General features: G+C 47.0%; 2 protein-coding genes across 2 annotated transcripts; both read right to left on the reverse strand.

Moving 5' to 3' along the window:
• Window positions 1-6,789: 6,789 nt before the first annotated feature.
• Window positions 6,790-7,643, reverse strand: LOC140009749 (uncharacterized). The gene is made up of 2 exons (XM_072056051.1): window positions 7,314-7,643; window positions 6,790-7,230 (listed from the first exon to the last, which is right to left on the reverse strand). Exons 1-2 carry the CDS (start codon window positions 7,641-7,643, stop codon window positions 6,790-6,792), a joined length of 771 nt encoding a protein of 256 aa, XP_071912152.1.
• Window positions 7,644-9,531: 1,888 nt separating this feature from the next.
• On the reverse strand, window positions 9,532-10,104 carry LOC140009750 (uncharacterized). Its single transcript, XM_072056052.1, has one exon. It carries the CDS (start codon window positions 10,102-10,104, stop codon window positions 9,532-9,534), a length of 573 nt encoding a protein of 190 aa, XP_071912153.1.
• Between the last annotated feature and the right edge of the window lie 9,942 nt (window positions 10,105-20,046).

The raw sequence follows: 20,046 nt of genomic DNA on the forward strand, positions 1-20,046 counted from the left end.
GCACGAGTTCCATCCGCAATGACTCATGAATCCATCAGTTGATGAATGTCCAAGAATCTCCAGTTGGGGAGCCCAATCCCTCACAACTATTCCTCTTCCTTCAATTCTGTTTTCGAATCCTTCAGGCAACCGAGCTCTCCTATGATCCTATCTTCTCCCTGGAAGATAGCTCCTTTGTCTGCATCCCTCAGTACCCATATAAAATTTTGCCCGCTTCTATCTAGTCCAATTGCGATCTCCTCGGCTTCTTCGTCTGATATTGAAGTTGTTGAACCAAAGGAAATGAAAATGACCGAGTTTGGCGCTTGTCTGTCCAGCCAATCCAGGCAATAGTGTCTCTTAGCCCACTGCTTGTCTGAGTCAGTTATTCTGGATTTTGCAAGGAGGTCAAGGTAAGGACCCTCTATAGCTCTACAAGTATTGAACAGGCAACCAGAGGTAATTGGCTTGTTGTCATGTTGCAATTTTACAAAATCTATCAGCTCTTGGGGGAAGCAGCTTTCAAGTGTTGGAAGATCTTCGAGTGGTTTGAGTAGTTCAGGCTCGGATATTCCAGGTTTCCCTTCTTGTTCCCAAACAAATGCGTAGACAGTGAAGGATGAGACGCTTTGAAAGCAGTAGGCCTCTGCGTTCAGGATTAAACCCACATCCTGGATGACATATGGCATCAGATCGTCATATATAACTACCAATCTTCTTGTTGTGCCAGAAAGTTGTTGCAGAAGTGCGTAAACTGGCTCGCGGAGTTTGATCGATGCGTTGAACGCTGGGATGAGTTGTGAAGAAGCACGGAACTTCCCCGAACCGAGCTGACCTGATGAGCTCGGCTTGGTGGCGGAAAGAGCGCGTCCTAAGCCTGAAAGAAAGACAAGAAGGTGAACTGACAGGGGCCCCGAGGTTGTCCCCGTGGGCACTCTGATGGCCAAGTTAGTTTTCCGGTGAGTAAGGTTCACGGGAAGCAAACAGTCGAGAGAGGTTGCCCGGAAATTAGTGAACGTACCGTCCGCAGTCGTTGTGTGTTACTATTTATACCTGCTGAGGAGTCCGACCTCCGTACGTTTCGGGACTTGCCCTGGATAGCTCCCAATCCCGCGCGGAGGGGGATCCTTCCCGTCCTCTGCGGGATAGTTCTCTGGAGCCCCGCGGAGCCCTAGCCGTCGTGCGACCTGGGCTGGTTCCCTATGGGCCCGGAGTCCAAGCCCAACTCAAATCGCCCTGGGCTGCCACGTGTACAGGCCGGATGGGGCCTCCGCACTAGCCCCCTAGATTAGGTCAGGCTCCCAGGCAGACCTGATCTACTCCCTTGCCACGTGGGAGCCCATCATCGCCATGCTCTGCCGCGGTCACCTCCGGTGCAGTGCTGACATCGGGAAGTGGCGTCCGCGTCCTTTCAGTTGTCGCGTACCCTCGGTCTCCGTACCGCTATTAAATGCGTTCACATGGGACGGTTCAAATTCAAGCAACCGTTTTCCCCCCATTTGGCCCCCTATAAATAGGCATTCCCAGACTTTCTCTAACTCTATTTGCCATTTTCGCTTCCTTTGTGCATTTTTCAATTTCCGGCAACAAGACTTCCGGCTTCCGGCTTCCAGCGCCCAGATTCCGGCGACTTCTTCATCCCTTTCTTCACTCCGATCACCAGTAAGTCCTTTCCCCTCTTCTTTCGCATTTCCTTTCCTCCTTTTGCCACCCCCTACATTTTATGTCGGGTCACTCGGACGTCACTTCCACCGCATCCCAGACTCCGGTCTGTCGTATAGCCACCAGAATCTTCATTTCTTCTTCGTCCTCGTCTTCGTCTTCATCTTCATCTTCATCCTCATCTTCACCATCTCCTTTTCCTTCTTCATCTTCTACTTCCAACCCCAATTTTCTCATTCCTGACTTACTTGAGCCCATTGACATCATGAGCTCTCCGTCTGCCTATTCTCCTTCTGCCCGACTCCTAGAGGAGGCGGCCGAACTCGATGCCTTCATCGAACACCAAGCCACTTCTGTCCCCTCTCCCAAGTCCCCACATAACTCCCCTGACGGAGCCCAGGAGGGAGCGGGGGAGGACAGGGACTCCTCCGAGGGGACCCCTGCCGCCGAGCAGGGGGATGATCCCGAGTTCGACTACGGTCACCCCGACCGGGAGGAGACCACCATCTCGCCCGGGGCGGTGGCCGAGCTGGCCGCGTCATTCTCTATTCCTCCGGCCTTCGAGCCGCGAGCTGCCGGGCCCACCGACCTCCCCCAGGCTTTGTAGCCGTCTACGAAGAGCAACTGATCGCGGGACTCCGACTCCCCATTCCTCCAGCCCTGGCCAAGATTCTGAGCTACTGGGGGCTCAGGATCACCCAGATCCACCCTAACTCGATCAGGATCATTTTCGGATTCCTGATCTACTGCCAGATCTGTTCCATCCCCTATTCTCTCTCTCTCTTCCGTGCTACCTTCGCCCTCAAGGCTTCTCTCCCTGGGTGGTACTACTTCTGTCGCCGCTCCGCCAACAACCGCGGCGGGAAGGGGGCCCAGGATCTCCTCTACGGGGTCCCCTCTTCCGTGAAGAACTGGAAGGGGGACTTCTTTTTCGTTAAAACACCCACTTTTCCCCCAACGCATGGAAGGTTGGGGGGGTCGGGGACGACCCCTATCCCGAGGACCTGGACCCAGAGGCCTTCGGCCAGCTGCTGGGCTCTGCGACGAAGTTGTACGCAGCCAAGTTCTCCACTGAGCAGATTTTCGCAGCCGGGCTGTTGGGGAGGCTGTCCGGGTCCCCCGGAGGGGTGGAGTTCTCCCCCGCCGACCGAGATACCTGTAATACTGCTCCTGTTCCCTTGTTATCTGTTTTCTTGTTATCTATTTCCTTGTTATCTGTTTTCTTTTCCCCTGTATTTCTCTGACTTGTAGCACTAATCCGGCGGTGTTCCCTGCAGTGAAGAGGCTCTCCAGGCTGTTGGGCGCGCCAACCGAGGAGGTCGCCTCCACCACACAGCCGGAGGCGGCGAAGAAGGCCCCTGAGGCCTCTGCGACTCCTGGGGGCAGCTCGGCCCCCCAGAAGGAGGCCTCTCAAGCTCAGTCCCCCTCCAAGCAGCCCCCCAGCAAAAAGAAGGCCACGGGGCAGAAGAGGGGGAGAGATGACGAGCCTTCCCAGCCTGGGAAGAAACCTGCGCAGGGCCCAGCACAGCGCCCTCTCCAGCTGACGTTTGGGGGCTCTGTCCACCTGGGGGTAGGCTCCGCGGAGGAGCACGCCCAGGAGAGCGCCCCCCCGAGCTTGTGGCACTTCCGCCACGTGGCCCCCACGAAGCCAGGGCAGGCCCCCACAATGCACGATCCCCGACGCTTCTGCCCGTCCTGGGAGCTCTCCATCAATGACCGAGCCCAGTTCCCCGAGGTGGCTCACGAGCTGGTCACGGGCTCAGTCCTTCCACGTGACAAGAAGTGGATGGAGCTGGCTAGCCCGTCCGAGCTCCAGGACATGTACTACACCGCCCAGGCCCAAGTAAGCCCTCCCCCTTTTAGGTCCCTTGGGCCCCTGCTCTTTCTCTGAATGGGGTTAGCAGTATGCTAACTCTTACTTTCATTTCTTCAGGCCAACGCCGCCGGTGCTGCCCTGGTGACTCGCTTCTCCGAGCTGTCTCCCGACTTGGAGAAGATGAAAAAGAAGAATCGGGAGGCAGAGCAGAAGCTGGCCAAGGCCCTTAAGGAGGTAGACTCCCTTAAGACCCAGCTGGGTCAGGCTGAAAAGGGGCTGGAGGACTCCCAGGTCCAGCTCGCCTCTACCCGGTCCGAGCTGGACCAAGAGAGGAAGGGCGTGGCGAAGCTGAAGGACGAGCACGCCATTGAGCTCTCCGGCACCGTCAGCCGGGAGCGCAAGAAGGTTGTCCGGGACTTCATCTCCTCCGATCAGTTCGCCGAGGACGTGGCCTGCCTCAACCAGCCCATCTTCCAGATCGGCGCCACGCGGACCCTGGACAAGGTGAAGGGCCTCAACCCACCCGGCTTCAACTTGGCGGAGTTCAAGGATTATAATCCTGCGGCCGAGGAGAAGTTGGATTGGCTCTTCCATGGGTACCGCAAGGGGCATGCCCTGAATGATCTGGTGGGAAGGAGCGATGTAGGGGCCGAGCTGGCGGAGCTCCCCCTGGAGGGGGAGGAGACTCCTGGCCGGGCTTCCGGGAAGGAGCCTGTGGCCTAAGGCAGCGGCCACTCCAGAAACCCTTTCCGTCTCCTTATAAGGATGTGACCATGCTCCAGTTGAAAATGCTCTTGAAGGTCCATCTTCCTTATAAGGATGTGACCATGCTCCAGTTGAAAATGCTCTTGAAGGTCCATCTGAAACGGAAAGGCCCCCCAGATCCTTTTTGACAGCCTTCTCCACCCGGTGCACCTTCAGCTCCTACCTCTCCCCATGCTTAAGGTGTACCTTCAACTCCCACCTCCAAGCAGGTCGCCAGCAAGAGGAAGGCGTAGCTAGGTCCCCCTTTCCTTGTGTAGCTCGGTAGGTTTCGTAATAGATAGGCTGAAAGTTTTGTAATAGACAGGCTGAAAGTTTTGTAATAGATAGGCTTTGAATGCATATACAAATTTCAAAGGAGATTTCCTTGCAATTTCTTTCTGCACCCCCCTGCAACAACCAAATCCAGGTGCCGACCTCCTGGGTCGAGTACCTAACGCATATCCCCGTTAATCTAACAACTAAATCATTAGAGGGAACCAGGTTGTCGGAACCCTGTGCCGACCTCCCGGGTCGAGCACCACGCCGTCCCACCATGGTAACGTGCTAGCCTCTTGGGGCTGAGCACCAAATCTTTAAGGGTTTTTCCTGCCGAACTCCTGGGTCGAACGTCGAACCTTGGATCCCATCAGACCAAAAACAGTTCGCTCCATGCCGACCTCTCGTGGTCGAGCTTCGTGCTCTCGGACTCCCCAGCTTTTAACCCTTGCCGACCTCTTGGGGTCGAGCATTCACCTGGAAGTCTTAATCAGTACCGACCTCTCGGGGTCGAGCATCTCACCTTGCAATTGCGCCCGCCGACCTCGTTGGGCCGAGCGTTGAATTTTTCAGAATCCTTCAAAGCTTTCAGTCGTGCCGACCTCCTAGGGTCGAACACTTCCGTATCCATTACTAACCCCTAGCCCCCCACTAGGACATTTAGTGAGGGAACGCTAAGTGTACTAGTGTAAGATTAAAACTCAAAAGGCAAACAAGTACAAATGAAATGGACACCTGAAAGTTGAGCCTTTATTGAATGATGAAACTGAAATTCGAATTCCAAAGAATCAGACAACCTAAAATCCTGGTCTAACCTACGCTACAAACAGTCACAGATTGGAGAAGTGCCAAGTGCGGGGTACCTCTGATCCATCCATTTTCACGAGTTTGCAATACCCAGCTCGACCTGCCTCTAAGACCCTGTACGGCCCTTCCCAATTTGGATCAAGCTTGTTGGAGCCATGTGCCCGACTGACCGAGTTCTTCCTTAGAACAAGGTCCCCTGGCTGGTACTGTATGGTCCTCACTTTGGCGTTATGATAGCGGGCGAGCTGACCTTTGTACTTAGCCATTCGTACCGCCGCTTCCTCACGCTTACCCTCCAGCGTGTCCAAGTTGTACATCAGCTCTTCCTCGTTGGTTGTCGCAACGAAGTTCTGTGTCCGGGGCGAGAGGAGACCAATTTCCGCGGGTACCACCGCTTCTACTCCGTAAGTCAGAAAGAACGGGGTTTCGTGGGTTGCCGTCCTGGGCGTAGTGCGGTAAGCCCAGAGGACACTAGGAAGTTCATCCAGCCAGTTAGACTGGGCTAGCTCCAGTCTAGTTTTTAGCCCCTGCAGGATGGTTCGGTTAACATTTTCCACCTGACCGTTGGCCTGGGGGTGTCCAACCGAGGTGAAGTGCTGGTTAATTCCTAGCTCGGCGCACCAGCTTTTGAAGGGATTTTCAGCAAACTATCGCCCGTTGTCGGATATCAGGACATGCGGGATTCCAAAGCAGCAGACTATGTTTTTCCAGAAGAACTTCTGTATTGCTTTCCCGGAGATAGTGGCCAGGGGTTCAGCTTCCATCCACTTCGTGAAATAGTCGATGGCCACCACGAGGTGTTCGTACCTGCCCGGAGCTCGGGGGAAGGGACCCAGGAGGTCTATTCCCCACTGGGCGAAAAGCCAAGGACTGTGGATGGGGACCATCCCCCGGGTGGGTTGGTGGCGCAGCGGGGCGTGCACCTGGCAAGCTCGGCATTTCTGAACCAGTTCTGCGGCATCTCGGTAGACGGAGGGCCAATAGTAGCCCAAGAGAAGGCACTTTTTGGCCAATACCCGGAACCCCACATGTGCCGCACATATCCCTTCGTGGATTTCGCGAAGGACGTAGTCACCCTCCTCGGGAGTCACGCACTTTAGCCAGGGGGATAAGTAGGATCTCCTGTAGAGAGTTCCCCGGGCGTATGCGTACTTGGCAGCTCTAAGCTGGATCCGGCGGGCCTCGGTTTTGTTCTCAGGGAGGGCACCCGAGCTGAGGAAGTCTACGAGAGGAGTCATCCAGGTGGCCGAGCTGGCTATAGCCAGGACCCGGGGCTGGTCTATACTTTTTTGCTTTACAACCTCAACCAGAACTTTCTTGTTCAGGTGCGCAAACGAAGAGGACGCCAGCTTTGACAGGGCGTCTGCACGCTTGTTTTGCGATCTCGGCACCCGCTCGATTTCAAACGTACCAAACAGGGCTGTCGCCTCCTGCACCTTGGCCAGATACTTTTTCATAACCTCCTCTTTGGCCTCGTATTCCCCGCGAACTTAGAGGACAACGAGCTAAGAGTCGCTCCGGACTTTGATCGCGGTAATACCCATCTGGTGGGCTATCCGCAACTCTGTCAATAGGGCCTCATACTCAGCCTCATTGTTAGACGCGCGGAAGTCAAACCGGAGAGCATAAGTCAGCTCTTCCCCTGTTAGCGAGATGAGAAGCAGACCTGCCCCGCTTCCCTCCTTGCTCGAAACCCCGTCCACGAATAGTACCCAAGGCTCCTCTGGCTCGGCCTCCACAGGCGGAGAGCTAGGCTCAGTTGTGGACATGCTGGCTCCTTCAGCGAGAAAGTCCGCCAGGGCCTGAGCCTTGATAGCTGTTCGAGGCTGGTAGCCGATGTCATGCTCGGCCAGCTCGACGGCCCACTTGGTCATCCTGCCCGAGACTTCGGGCTTGGTGAGTATCTGCCGTAGGGGCTGGCCGGTCATGACGATGATGCTGTGGGCCTGGAAATAAGGTCGGAGTTTTAGGGCAGCATGCACCAGGGCGAGGACCAGTTTCTCGGCCGGAGTGTACCGCGTTTCTGGACCTTGCAAAGCGCGGCTAACGTAATATATTGGCCTCTGAGCCCCCTGTCTTCCCGCACCAAAATCGCGCTAACAGTCTCGTTGTAGACGGACAAGTACAGGAATAAGGTTTCTCCTTGTTTCGGGGCGGTCAGGGTGGGTAACTCGGCCAAATACGCCTTTAGGTCGGTAAATGCCTTCTCGCATTCTCCGGTCCACTGGAAGTTCTTAGGCGCCTTCAGGACTCGGAAGAAGGGGAGCCCCCTCACCGCGGACCGTGAGAGGAACCTATTCAGGGCGGCCATCCTTCCCGTGAGTCGCTGGACCTCCTTCACATTCCGTGGAGGGGCCATGTCCATGATGGCCTGGAGCTTTTCGGGGTTGGCCCGGATCCCTTCTCAGGAAACCAAGAAACCGAGGAACCGGCCCGACCTAACACCGAAAGTGCCCTTCTTCGGGTTCAACCGCATCCGGTTTTCCTAGAGGATATTCAAAATTTCCCTCAGGTCGGGGACGAGTTGGGGTCCTGCTCGGCTCTTGACGATCATGTCGTCCACGTAAACCTCCATGTTCCTGCCAATCTGGTTCTGGAACAATTTATTGACCAAACGCTGGTAAGTAGCTCCAGCGTTCTTCAGCCCGAACGGCATCGTCCGGTAGCAGTAGGTCCCTTCATCGGTGATGAACGAGGTTTTCTCCCGATCCTCCTCAGCCATCTCTATCTGATGATATCCCTTGAAAGCATCCAGGAAACACAAAACGTCAAAACCAACAGTAGCATCTACTAACCGGTCGATCCTTGGTAGAGGGAAGCAGTCCTTCGGGCAGGCGTTATTGAGATCTGTAAAGTCCACGCACATCCTCCAGGACTGGTACTCCTTCTTTACCAGGACGGGGTTGGCCAGCCAGGTCGGGTAGTAGATTTCCATGATGATTTTGGACTCCAGCAGCTTACCGACCTCATTCCTGATCATCTCATTTCTCTCTGGGGCGAAATTCCTTTTCTTCTGCTTCACCGGCTTAAAACGGGGGTCTATGTGGAGGTGGTGGACGGCCAGGTGAGTTGGAATCCCGGGCATGTCCTCTACTGTCCAAGCGAAAACTTGGGCGTACTCCCTTAGGAGGGCCTTCAAGTCATCCTTCTCTCTGGGCGGTAGCGACGCACCGATGCGGATTACCCGGTCAGGCCTATCCTCCCTCAATGGGAACTCCTCGATCTCGTCTTGAGTGCCCAGCTGCCGATCCTCCTCCCCTGAGATGTACGGCTCCAAGCTGGTCGCCTGAGCGACCACCTTCTCGTGCCCCTGGAGCATGGCGAGGTAACAAGCTCGGGCCACCTCCGGATCTCCATGTATCTCGGCCACTCCCTCCGGGGTGGGGAATTTGACGCTGAGGTGGAGCGTTGAGGGAATCGCCCGGAGGGCATTCAAAGCGGGCCGACCTACGAATATGTTGTAAGGGGATGGCTGTTTGACCACCACGAAATTGACAGGGATGGTCCGGCATCTGGGTGCCTGGTTTACCGTGACCATCAGGGTAATCATTCCTTCCGGATTGATAGGCGGTCCGGTAAAGCCGACCAGAGGTGTCCGAACAGGGGTTAGCTGTCCGTCCTCCAGGCCGAGCTCCTTGAACACCCTGTAGAACAGGATGTCCACTGCACTTCCCTGATCGACGTATACTTTCTTCACCCGGTAATTATTGGTGACGACGTCTATCACGATAGCCTCATGATTCCCGGCTGCCAGGGGAACCGCGTCCCTCGGCCCGAAGGTGATCTTCTCGTCCATGCGCAGACGCTTCAGCGAGTCATCTCCGTCTGGGGGGGTCGCCTGTTCTTCCGTGCTGTATGGCTGTCTCCTCCCGTGGGACCTCCGGCTATAGTGTTTATAACCCCTGCCAGGTTCTGGGTGCCCTGGTCGGGGGAGTCATCTCGAGCCGCGTAACGCTTCTCAGGTCGGTCGCGGCGGTAGCCTTCTCCACCCCTCTCTCCGCGGTAGGTACGTCCGGTCTCCTGGCCCGGCCGTCCTGATTGCACAAACCGCCCCAAGAAACCGCGCTGGATCAGGTCTTCAATCTCCTTCCGCAGGGCCCAGCATCCCTCCGTATCATGCCCCACATCACGGTGGAAGGCACAGTACCGGTCCTGGTTCCTTTTATTCCGGGGCGTCCCCATCTTGGGCGGCCGTCCTCCGAGACCCTCCGCCTCCATCACAGCCAGGATCTGTACCCTTGGCAGAGTCAGGGGGGTATACACTTTTTCCGGGAGCGGCGGTTGAGCGGGGGCTTTATCCTTAGAGAGGCGATCGAAGACGTTCTTCCGGGCTTGACCGTCCTTGGTTTCAGGGGGTTTCCCCGTCCTCTCAGGTCCCCGAGTTCCAGATTTGACTCTCGTTTCAGGCGGCCGGCCTCCTCTGCGTTAGCGGCGGCGTGAGCCCGGGTCAAGAGCTCTCCCAGATTCTTTGGGGGCTGTTCGACAAGCTTGTAGTAGAGCTCCTCTACCCTTAACCCGTTCATGAAGGCAGCCATGACCACCTTTTCATCCTTGTCCCTGATCTGCAGGCTCTCTGTGTTGAAGCGGGTCATGAAATTCTTCAGGGACTCGTCCGGCTTCTGCTTGATGGCCATCAGGTGAGCCGCGTTTTTCGAGTAGGTCTTCAAGGAGACGAACTGGGCGGCAAACTGTCTGGCCAGCTCGGTGAAACTCCGGATAGACCCCGGTGCGAGGCCCTGGAACCAGAGCCGGGCCTTACCCTTCAGGAACATGGGGGAGGTCTTGCAACGGAGGGCATCCGCGGTGGTTTGTAGACGCATGTGCGTCAGGAAGACCGAGAGGTGGTCTTCCGGGTCAGTTGAACCATCGTACAGATCGATGCTCGGGATTTAAAGCTCGAGGTAACGGGTAGTCCTCTATATCTCGGGTGAAGGGCGAGGCTGCGTAGTTGTCCTCGTACAATTGCGGACGCAGGATCTGCTCGAGCTCGTCCCGGACGGGCTGCCATTGGGGTGGGTCCCGCGGCCGGTTCTTGACAGATCGGGTGGGCGAGCGCTCGAGCTCATTCCGCGTAGGTTTCCGTGGGGAAGGGTCTCTTGGACGGCTCCCCGCGGGAGTACCTCTCGCTGTCCCCGACCACCGAGGCTCGGGGGCGAGGGGGAGTCCGTGGCCGTTTCCTTCTGGGGGGCTGATCGCGTGACTCATCCTCCGAGCGGTCGGGGAGTGGTTCTTTCTCCTTCCCCTTTGCCTTGGAGGTTTGTGCACCACTGGCTTCACCCCCCTCCTTCGCCTTCCGGATTATGTCTTCCAGCATGAGGAGGTTCTCGGTTACAAACTGGTAGATCTGCTGTTTCCGTTCCCCTGAAAGGGTCGGGCCCCCGGCGCCCCTGGCCGCCTCGGCCTCCACTCGCCGGGACCCCTCACCGGCTCCGGGATCAGTGTTATCCACGGTTCGCTTGGAACGCGTTCTCGCCATCAACACAAAATACTCGTACCTCGTTTCCCACAAACGGCGTCAACTGAAGAAGCACGGAACTTTCCCGAACCGAGCTGACCTGATGAGTTCGGCTTGGTGGCGGAAAGAGCTCGTCCTAAGCCTGAAAGAAAGACAAGAAGGTGAACTGACAGGGGCCCCGAGGTTGTCCCCGTGGGCACTCCGACAGCCAAGTTAGTTTTCGGGTGAGTAAGGTTCACGGGAAGCAAACAGTCGAGAGAGGTTGCCCGGAAATTAGTGAACGTACCGTCCGCAGTCGTTGTGTGTTACTGTTTATACCTGCTTAGGAGTCCGACCTCCGTACGTTTCGGGACTTGCCCTGGATAGCTCCCAATCCCGCGCGGAAGGGGATCCTCCCCGCCCTCTGCGGGATAGTTCTCTGGAGCCCCGCGGAGCCCTAGCCGTCGTGCGACCTGGGCTGGTTCCCCATGGGCCCGGAGTCCAAGCCCAGCTCAGATCACCCTGGGCTGCCACGTGTACAGGACCAGGATGGGGCCTCCGCAAGTTGTGTGGGAGATTTTGTAGGGGCATTTGGGTTGGGAGGAGGAGTTTCATAAGAAGGGATGGAAAATTCGTGAAAATGGAAGTTGGAAGTGGCAAGAGGATCCCAACCGTGGACGCGAACCTTTGCCTGGCGGTTGTGAGAGGCCGTGCCAACATAGTGAACTGGTATATCATAAAAGGAGATTAGGCGGGAGAGATGGAGGAGCTGGTTGAGATGGCCTTGTGCTGGAAGGGGAACCATGACCACTGTTACTTCATGAGTTTCTTGAATACTACCATTTTGGCTTTGGTTTTGGTTTTGGTTTTGGTTTTGGCAATGGACTGTAGAATGTTCAATTATGGCCATTGGAAAGGTTTGGGAATTGGAAATGTTAGAAAGCTCTCTATTTTTTCAGCTTGTTAGAATTGCTTTGATTATGTAAGGTGTATGATGAAAGCTATAGGGTCCTTTTATTTTTAATTTTTTTAAAGGGTAAAATACAAAAAGCCCCATGCGGTTAAGTTAACCTATAGAAAAACCCCTTATGATTTTAAATCAAATATTTTTTACCCCTTATGATTTGAACTAATTTGAAATAGCAATGAAAATTGTCAAAACTAATGGAAGGAGACGAAATGACACAATTACCCTAATATATATATAAGCAACAAAAGACCATCTAATAACTATCCTATTAAATAAACTCACGAAGAAACCCCGTATGGTTAAACTAACCTACAAAAAATCTCCCTATGGTTAAATGTTATTTTTATTTATTTATTTTGTGCATAGGAATAAGCTAAGTCGTATTTGGAAGTTTTTATTTATTTATTTTGTGTATAGAAATAAGGTGAGTTTTATTTGGAAATTTTTATTTATTTATTTTATGTATAAAAATAAGGTGAGATGTATTTGGGAGTTTTGGATTGTTTTTGAAAATTTTTGAGTTCTAAGGGGTTTAATAGGTATATCAATTAAAAATTTGATTTAAAAAATTATTTTCCATGTCAAACAACTTCAAAGTCTTTAATTTAAATGATTATATGATCAAATTTGAAACCATAAAGGACTGGGTTGTATAATTTGAAACCATAAAGGACTTTTTCTATTGGTTTGTTTAACCACATAGGGCTTTTATATATATATTATAATTTTAAGGGTATAATAGGTATATCAATTAAAAATTTGTTTGTTTTCCAAACCATAAGAGACTTTTTCTATAAGTTTGTTTAACGACAAGAGGCTTTTATGTATTATAAATCTAAGGGTATAACAGGTATGTTAATTAAAATTTGTTTGTGTCCAGTACAAATACTCACAAAAGAAATGCGTGTATTTCAAACCCGTTAATTTAGATGATTTCTGTAGCTTTTTAAAATTAGTTCAAATCAAGAGATATCGGAGTTTATGTTTTGAAACTAAAGGGGATATTTTGTATGTTCGCTTAATTTCAAGGGACTTTTCTATATTTTACCCTTTTTTAAAATTAAGTGGAAGGTTTTGAACTTGAGATTTCACTGACATCTCCTCCCCAGTGCCACTCGACCCATTCCTTACCAAGTCCTTGTTAGTTTAAGGTAGATTCGGTTGACTATAGTGTTTTCTATTCGAATAACCTAGCAGACTTAGATTGTAAATGTAAGTCAATAAAATTTCTGGTTTTTAACCCAAAGAAAAGTGGACTCATTCTGATTATTCATCTTCAATCAATTTAAACAGTAAAGCATTTTCACAATGTTTTCCCAAAATCAGCATTAAAGAAAAAGGGCATTGGAAAAGTAATAAAGAAAAAGCATCACCATATTGCACTAACGTATTCAATGCTCTCTAATTGCTGGAAAAACTAATGGCTGATCATGCACTATTAGTAAACTTTAATCCGAGATGTTACACTTTGATTTGAACATTCAATCCTTTTGTCGTTCTACGACGAAGACCAAAACCTGATTGTTAGCTGCATCTTCGTCTTATGCTGGACAACTATTTCTTGTTGAATTCCACGCCTGCAATAGATATTTTAATCCCTCTTTCAACGTTGATCTTAAGATAAAGCAACTAATAAGTCCAGAAGGTTGTGGAAGTAGCTTTTTTTTCAGAAAGTTCCGTTAGAACGATATCTTCAAGATTGGAAATTGCTTTGTCAGCGGAAGCCCGTAATAGACAACTAGCCATACAATGACAATAAAACATGAAAAAAATATTAGCAGTGTTTGGATGGGAGTGTTTTTCAAAAACTATTTTTCAAATACAATAAAAAATTTTAAAAAGTACTTTAAAAGTTAATCTAAAAATTAGTTTAAATTTTTTTAAAATTTTAAAAAATATCTCAAAATATATTCTAGAAACTTTTCTACTCTTAAATATCCCAAAATATTTTCTGAAAATATCCCAAAATATAATCTAAAAACTCTACTACAGCAAAATTTTTCAAAAAACCCCAAAAAATAGCTAATAAAAACTAAAAATTTTGAAAAACTCAGTAATCCAAATAGAGCCAGTTTTCTTGTTTATTTCGTATCCAATAAAGATTGAATAATGTAATTTCTTTGATGAACTGAAAATTGCCAAATTACATTTTTGCTGGATGAATTAGGTTTGATTATTTTTGGTTGGACAAAGACAAAATGTCCAGCGGACTATCCTGCCAAGCTCTGTTTTCATCTCCAAAGAGCATGTTCACTTTAATTGCCTGTTTGTTTTCTAAGATTCCCATTTCTCAAAATTTTGATATTTATCAGCTTTAACTTCTAGAGACAGTGGCAGAGCCAGGATCTTTGTGTAGGTGTACAATAATATTAGTTTAAACTTACAATGTATTGATTTGTAGATTTTTAGAACATTGTATATTCATTACTAGGGGGAAAAGCCCGCACGACGTGCGGGAGTTTAGTACCTGTAATTAAAGATGGTTAATAATTATTATTTGGTATTTTGTAGTATAAGAAGTGAAGTATGACAATTTTATTATTTAATATTAAACAGAAAAATCATAAGTTACACATTAAGTTAAAAAATATGATATACAATGAAACATAATTATAAGATACGATCAACCGCTTTGCTTTTAACTTAATAGAATAAAAGACCTACTTATATCTGCTCATGCACTTTAGAGATATTAAAATCTAGGGGAAATGGCCAATTTCGTCCCTATACTTTTTTATAGTGTCAATTTAGTCCCTATATAATTTTTTTGGCCAATTTGATACCTATACTTATTTTGCGGTACCAATTAAGGAACGCCGCGGCAGCGCCACCATATAAATTCGATTAACCTACTAAATGAACAACTAAGCAGGGGTATTTCGGGCACTTCACTGTTAAGATAGTAACAAAAGAAGTAAAGCTGGTGAAGGATCCAATTCTAAACCTAGGGTTCTTAATGACAAAGTCTCCAAGAGGTTGTCCAAACTCCTCTCCCATGAGCAGAGAATTTACCTCAAAATCCAGCTCTATTCCCTGAACTCAACCAATGACAACTCCTTATCATTAAATCCAGATTAGCCGAAATCACTATCACCACCTTTTGCTCAACAACTTTGGTTTCCTCGGCAACATTTTTCACCTTTTCTTCTTCATCTTACTTATCACCATCCACAGAAGCCATAGCCGGAGTAGCAGATAAGGTCTCACTCCAACTCAAGGACAGATGCCGGTGACGTACGCGAGACCAGGCTTTCAGCAGAGTCCTCAAATACACAAGAAAGAATGTCATTTTGATTATGTGGCTGGGAAACCGCAATTGAGCTAGACTGAATATTATATTCATGATTGATATTAGAACACTTCTCAGACGCATTTTGATCAACCATAGCCCTAGCTTCAAATTCAAGTCGTTTCGCTTCATAGGCTCTTGAAACTTTCTTTATAAAATAATTACCCAACCAAATCCTCTTTCCCTTAAACGGGTTGCGAATTTCTGCAGCCCATTTTCCCCATTTCCTCTGCCTGAGACCTTTGTATTTGGAAGAGGAAGGCTTTGATTGAGGTTAACTCTGCAGTTTAGCTAAACCCATCTTTTTCTTGGGGTTGTTTTCTCCCCATTATTGCTCTCTTGACAGGAATTTTTAGCTTCCGGTGCAACAGCCATAGCCACAGGCTAACCAGGTTGCCTTTTCAACTCCACAATAGGGAGAAACCAGGTTGCTCTCTTGATTCAGTATGACTTATCTCCGACGCTCTAGCATTTTTAATTTCTTTTTCTTCAATCACTCAACTCCAAAACCCTGAATCAAATACTTAGAAAATCTCCAAGAATGTGCTTGTATTCCTGCAACAGAATTAAACAAAAATCAACTACCCAACATAATTTAAATTCTTCCAAAAAAATAAAAGAAAATGGGATGTATATTAGGTATGAGGCCCTTTAAAGAATAAAAAAAGTGATAAAAATCACTTTATGTGAAGTCCCCAAAACATTCTACTCCAGAACAAGTCCTTTTGGGCCTCAAACGTATTGAAACAGTTGGGAAAAGAAGAGAGAGAGCTCTGCTGATTTGTAGAGAAGAGGGACTTCTAATTGGTGATAACTAGTAACAGAATAGTAAAGGAAACTGAAATCCAGAAGAATTTCTTCAGCAAAGCCCCAATATTCTCAAAACTCAATTGGAATCTTGCCAACATAAATCTCAGCACCCAACCCTAGGTTTAGAATTGCGTCCTTTATCGATTCAACCCAGCAGTGGAGTGCCCGAAATACCCCTGCTTAGTTGTTCATTTACTAGGTTAATCAAATTTATATGGTGGCGCCGCCGTGACGTTCCTCAATTGGTACCGTGAAATAAGTATAGGTATCAAATTGGCCAAAAAAATTATATAGGGACTAAATTGACACTATAAAAAAGTATAGGGACGAAATTGGTCATTTTCCCTAAAATCTATTGTTTAGGTTGAATTTGATCTTGATATGAGAGCAATCCACCAAATTATCTTGTCATATAAGTGAGATTGGAACAATTAGCATATTTAAAGAAATCATTGCTAGTGGAATTTCGGTTCTTGCAAGATAAATTCTTGAATTTATATTGATTCCAAGGACATATCATCACGAAACCTTCACATTGACCAATCAATCAATTTGTGACAGCCCCACCTCACCCTAAGGCTAATTAAAGGGTTCGGCGGACCGCCTGCCCAACTCTCGCGGGGACTACGGATCTGGAATGAACAGAAACCTTACCAAATGCTCAAAGGAACTTCGAGAAGATAAACATTCATAACTCAATTGAGCCAAACTAAAAGATACAATCAATCTTTGGTACAACGTTCCCACAAAAAATCAAAACGAAATGGAAGTGCCGCCAAGACTACTAAGCTAATCACACCCTGAAATACTTGTTCCGAAAGATAATACAGTGGTCGAGAGCTACAACGACCGTTAAAAAGAAACGAAACGAAGAACGAAAACAGGCTGCGGATGAACAGTGACTGCCACGTCACAATCCGGCCGGAACCCAATCGAATACAGATAACGTTATAGAATAAACATTTCCAAACCAAATAAAAGGCATGAACATGATTAAACAGTTTTATATACATACGTTTGTAATTTACAAATCAAAAGGGAAATATTTGGATCAAGGTACATTTAGGGTTTTCCATCTCCCGAGGAGCTATACAAAAGTGTATTTATACTAGCTCATTTCATTCTTTAAAATGATCATTGGTCCAAAAGATGGTTTCCTGTAAGGAAAACAAGGATAACGGAACGGGGTGAGCTAGAAGCTCAATGAGGTACCAAAAGTATAAACAGTAGAAATCATGAGAAATCACTTTTAGGGCACATCTACACATCAAATAAGAGAAATGAATGAACACCACAGATTAAAAGATACAGGTGGCTCTCAGGAGCCAAATTCCCGTTGCAATACTTGATCCAGTCTCGTTGACCCTCCGTCAACGTTTAATGAAACACACATGTCCGTAGACCCCGTTTACGCCAAAATTCCGTTCACCAAACATACCCCTTACCGGGCCCGAACGCTAAACAGGAACAGGAATGGTAATACTCGAGTATACTGAAAATCTAGAGTCTCCAATACCCAAAGATTTTCCAAGAACAGGCACCCATGGATTGTCAATTTTTCTCAACCAAGCCCTTGCTGGCTTGATTCAATTGACTCCCCATGAGATTGAGCTCAAATTTAATAGGAAGGTCGTTGGATACACTTTCAAATGACATTATATCAGGCGCAAGTAACAAATTCAAGTACATACTGGAAACAAGTCACACAGGCCAGAGAACGAGTGCGATAAAGTACACACTCGTCTCGTACAAAATAAACAGTCGGTAAAAACACTCAAATAGCAATTTGCAAGTATAGATAATCAGTTTAGCAATAATTTAGGGGAGTGGTACACTCACCAGTTAAAGCAAGGATACTTCAAAAGTTCAACCAAAGTAGGGCTCTAATCACCAAGAAACCCTAGAATAACCAAGGTAAATAATTATGGTTCCCATAGCCACAAATCCAGTAAATAAAATGCACAAATGAGGCTCGACTATAAGTCATAGATCTCGCCAAATAATTACTAATGCAAGGGTGCAAAACATGCTTTTGGGATGAAAAGATAACATGAAGACCTAGGGCTCGAACAACCCCAAAAACCCTTCTTATATATATCCCAAACCAAACCAAACTCAAAGAAATCCAACATTGTCAAAATTTGGACAGCATATCCCCTACATTTCCTTACTTTTCCATCCTACAATCAACACCAATTCATCTCAAATCAACCATATACAAATCATAAACTATAAAACACACCTTTCGGCACAATAACCACAACTGAAGCTACACTTATTGGATTGAAACGAGTCTTATGGCGTTTCGAAGCCAAGACATATACCTACTTTTCTTATGAAGACCTCCAAAGCCAAATCATGCATTTTCATGGTCAAAAATCGAAATTTCAGTGAGGACAGAAAACTGTCTGTGAAACAAGGCTTGTGGGCAGTCAAGGGTATTTCAGTCATTTCACATGTTACAATGCTCGGATCGAGCTGAAATTTTGCAGGCAGCTAGTTAACACCATTTTCTATAACTTTCATGTTTTAACCTAAGCCTGATTCGGTCTCTAACATGCACGAATAAAGCCGGTCAGAACAGGGCAGATTTGAACCCTAAAACTGAAATTTCCGCACAAATTCTGAAATTTTCCGCAAACAACCACAATTAACGCACAACGGCTCCATTTAATACAATTTAGAGCTATCAATCCAAGGCCAATCATACCTATCATATGAAAACAGAAAAATTCCCAAAAAAATTCAGAAATTTATATAACTCCACTTTAATCCATGAAATCTTCCATGAAACAACCTATTTAGCCACTACAAGTCACTAATTTGACATTAGCATGAACAAAGAGGAAGTTTGTAAGCAAAGTACCTTGACACCTCAAGAAAGATGATAACTTAGGATTTTCCTTTCACAAATCCCTCCACTAGAAGCTTTAATCCTCTTTAGTAATCAACTTTGATGGAGTAATCTACAATTTCAATGGTTGGAAATCAAGATTGAAGCAAGGAATTGAAGTTGAGGTTGAAAAGTTTCTCTTGTTTCTTCCTCTAAGAGGTTCGGCCAGCTCAAGCAAAAATGAAGATGATCTTGGTCAAATTTTGTATTTAGTAAAGGTGAAGAAAAGTTGGTCAAGTCCACCATCCAATCGGGTCGCGACACATGGCACTTTTAATGGTTCAAGCTTATCTTCTTTCTTCCAATGGTTAATCTATCTAACTAACCTCTAATTATCTCCTAGCACCTTGTAAAATAATATTCCTCAATACGAAACTTAACCTAGTCGTCTAAAATTTTATCGCACTAACCGCACTAGCGGGTCCCACGTCCTTAATACACTTCCAAATTGACCCGAACTAACTTATACTAGAAAAATATTTTAAAAAATTATATTCACTTATAAAATGTCTAGAAAATTAAGATAGTAAAATAAAATAAAGAAAATGCAGGAAAAGAAATAGAATTAAATGATATAAAACAAGGAATTTTTACGGGTCCTTACACAATTATAATTTATTGTATGATTTAGGACATATAACAAAGCATCTCCTTCTCGATAGGGGTTACAATTACGAAACATCAGTTTTTGAATTAGTTGCAAAGATATACAACAACTAACACACTAATCTAGAGGAATAATTACCTCAAAATAAGTACTAAAGCATCTTAACCCACTCAATTCAAGAAAACAATTAAAAGCAATGGAGTACATACTTTAGATTTGCAGCCAAATAGTTTTAAGTAGATAGTTAAACATATTGGCAAATTAAATGAAGTGAAAATTGCCTAAATGGAATCGTCTATAAAGTAACAAATGATTTGAAAATTATCGTAACTAATAGTTAAAAAGAAATAGATGCAATCTATAAATGAAAAAAATTATGATAATAAACTTATTTTATACCACAAATAACAATTAACAAACGTGATCTCTTCCCTATCAAGTTTGTCTAACATGGACAATTAAATTAAAACACTAAAAAATTATTGCACACACAACTGGCAAGATTACAGATTTCTTACAACAAAAAAGTAGATTGTGTTGAGTATGTCTTTGCATCTCACATCAGAACTTTTATAAAGAAATATTTCTTCTTGGTAGTTATAAATATAGTGGATTTAAGTGAGTTTAATTATGCTAAGAGTATCAACCCAAGTGCCATATGCACCAATCCAAAAGAATATTAAAGAGTCCACGCTAGAGCTGCAAACGAACCAAGCGGCTTGCGAGCGGTTTGAGTCAAACTCGACTCGAACTCGATCA

Source organism: Coffea arabica, chromosome 6e (assembly GCF_036785885.1).
Source record: "Coffea arabica cultivar ET-39 chromosome 6e, Coffea Arabica ET-39 HiFi, whole genome shotgun sequence".
NCBI classification, from domain to species: Eukaryota; Viridiplantae; Streptophyta; class Magnoliopsida; order Gentianales; family Rubiaceae; genus Coffea; species Coffea arabica.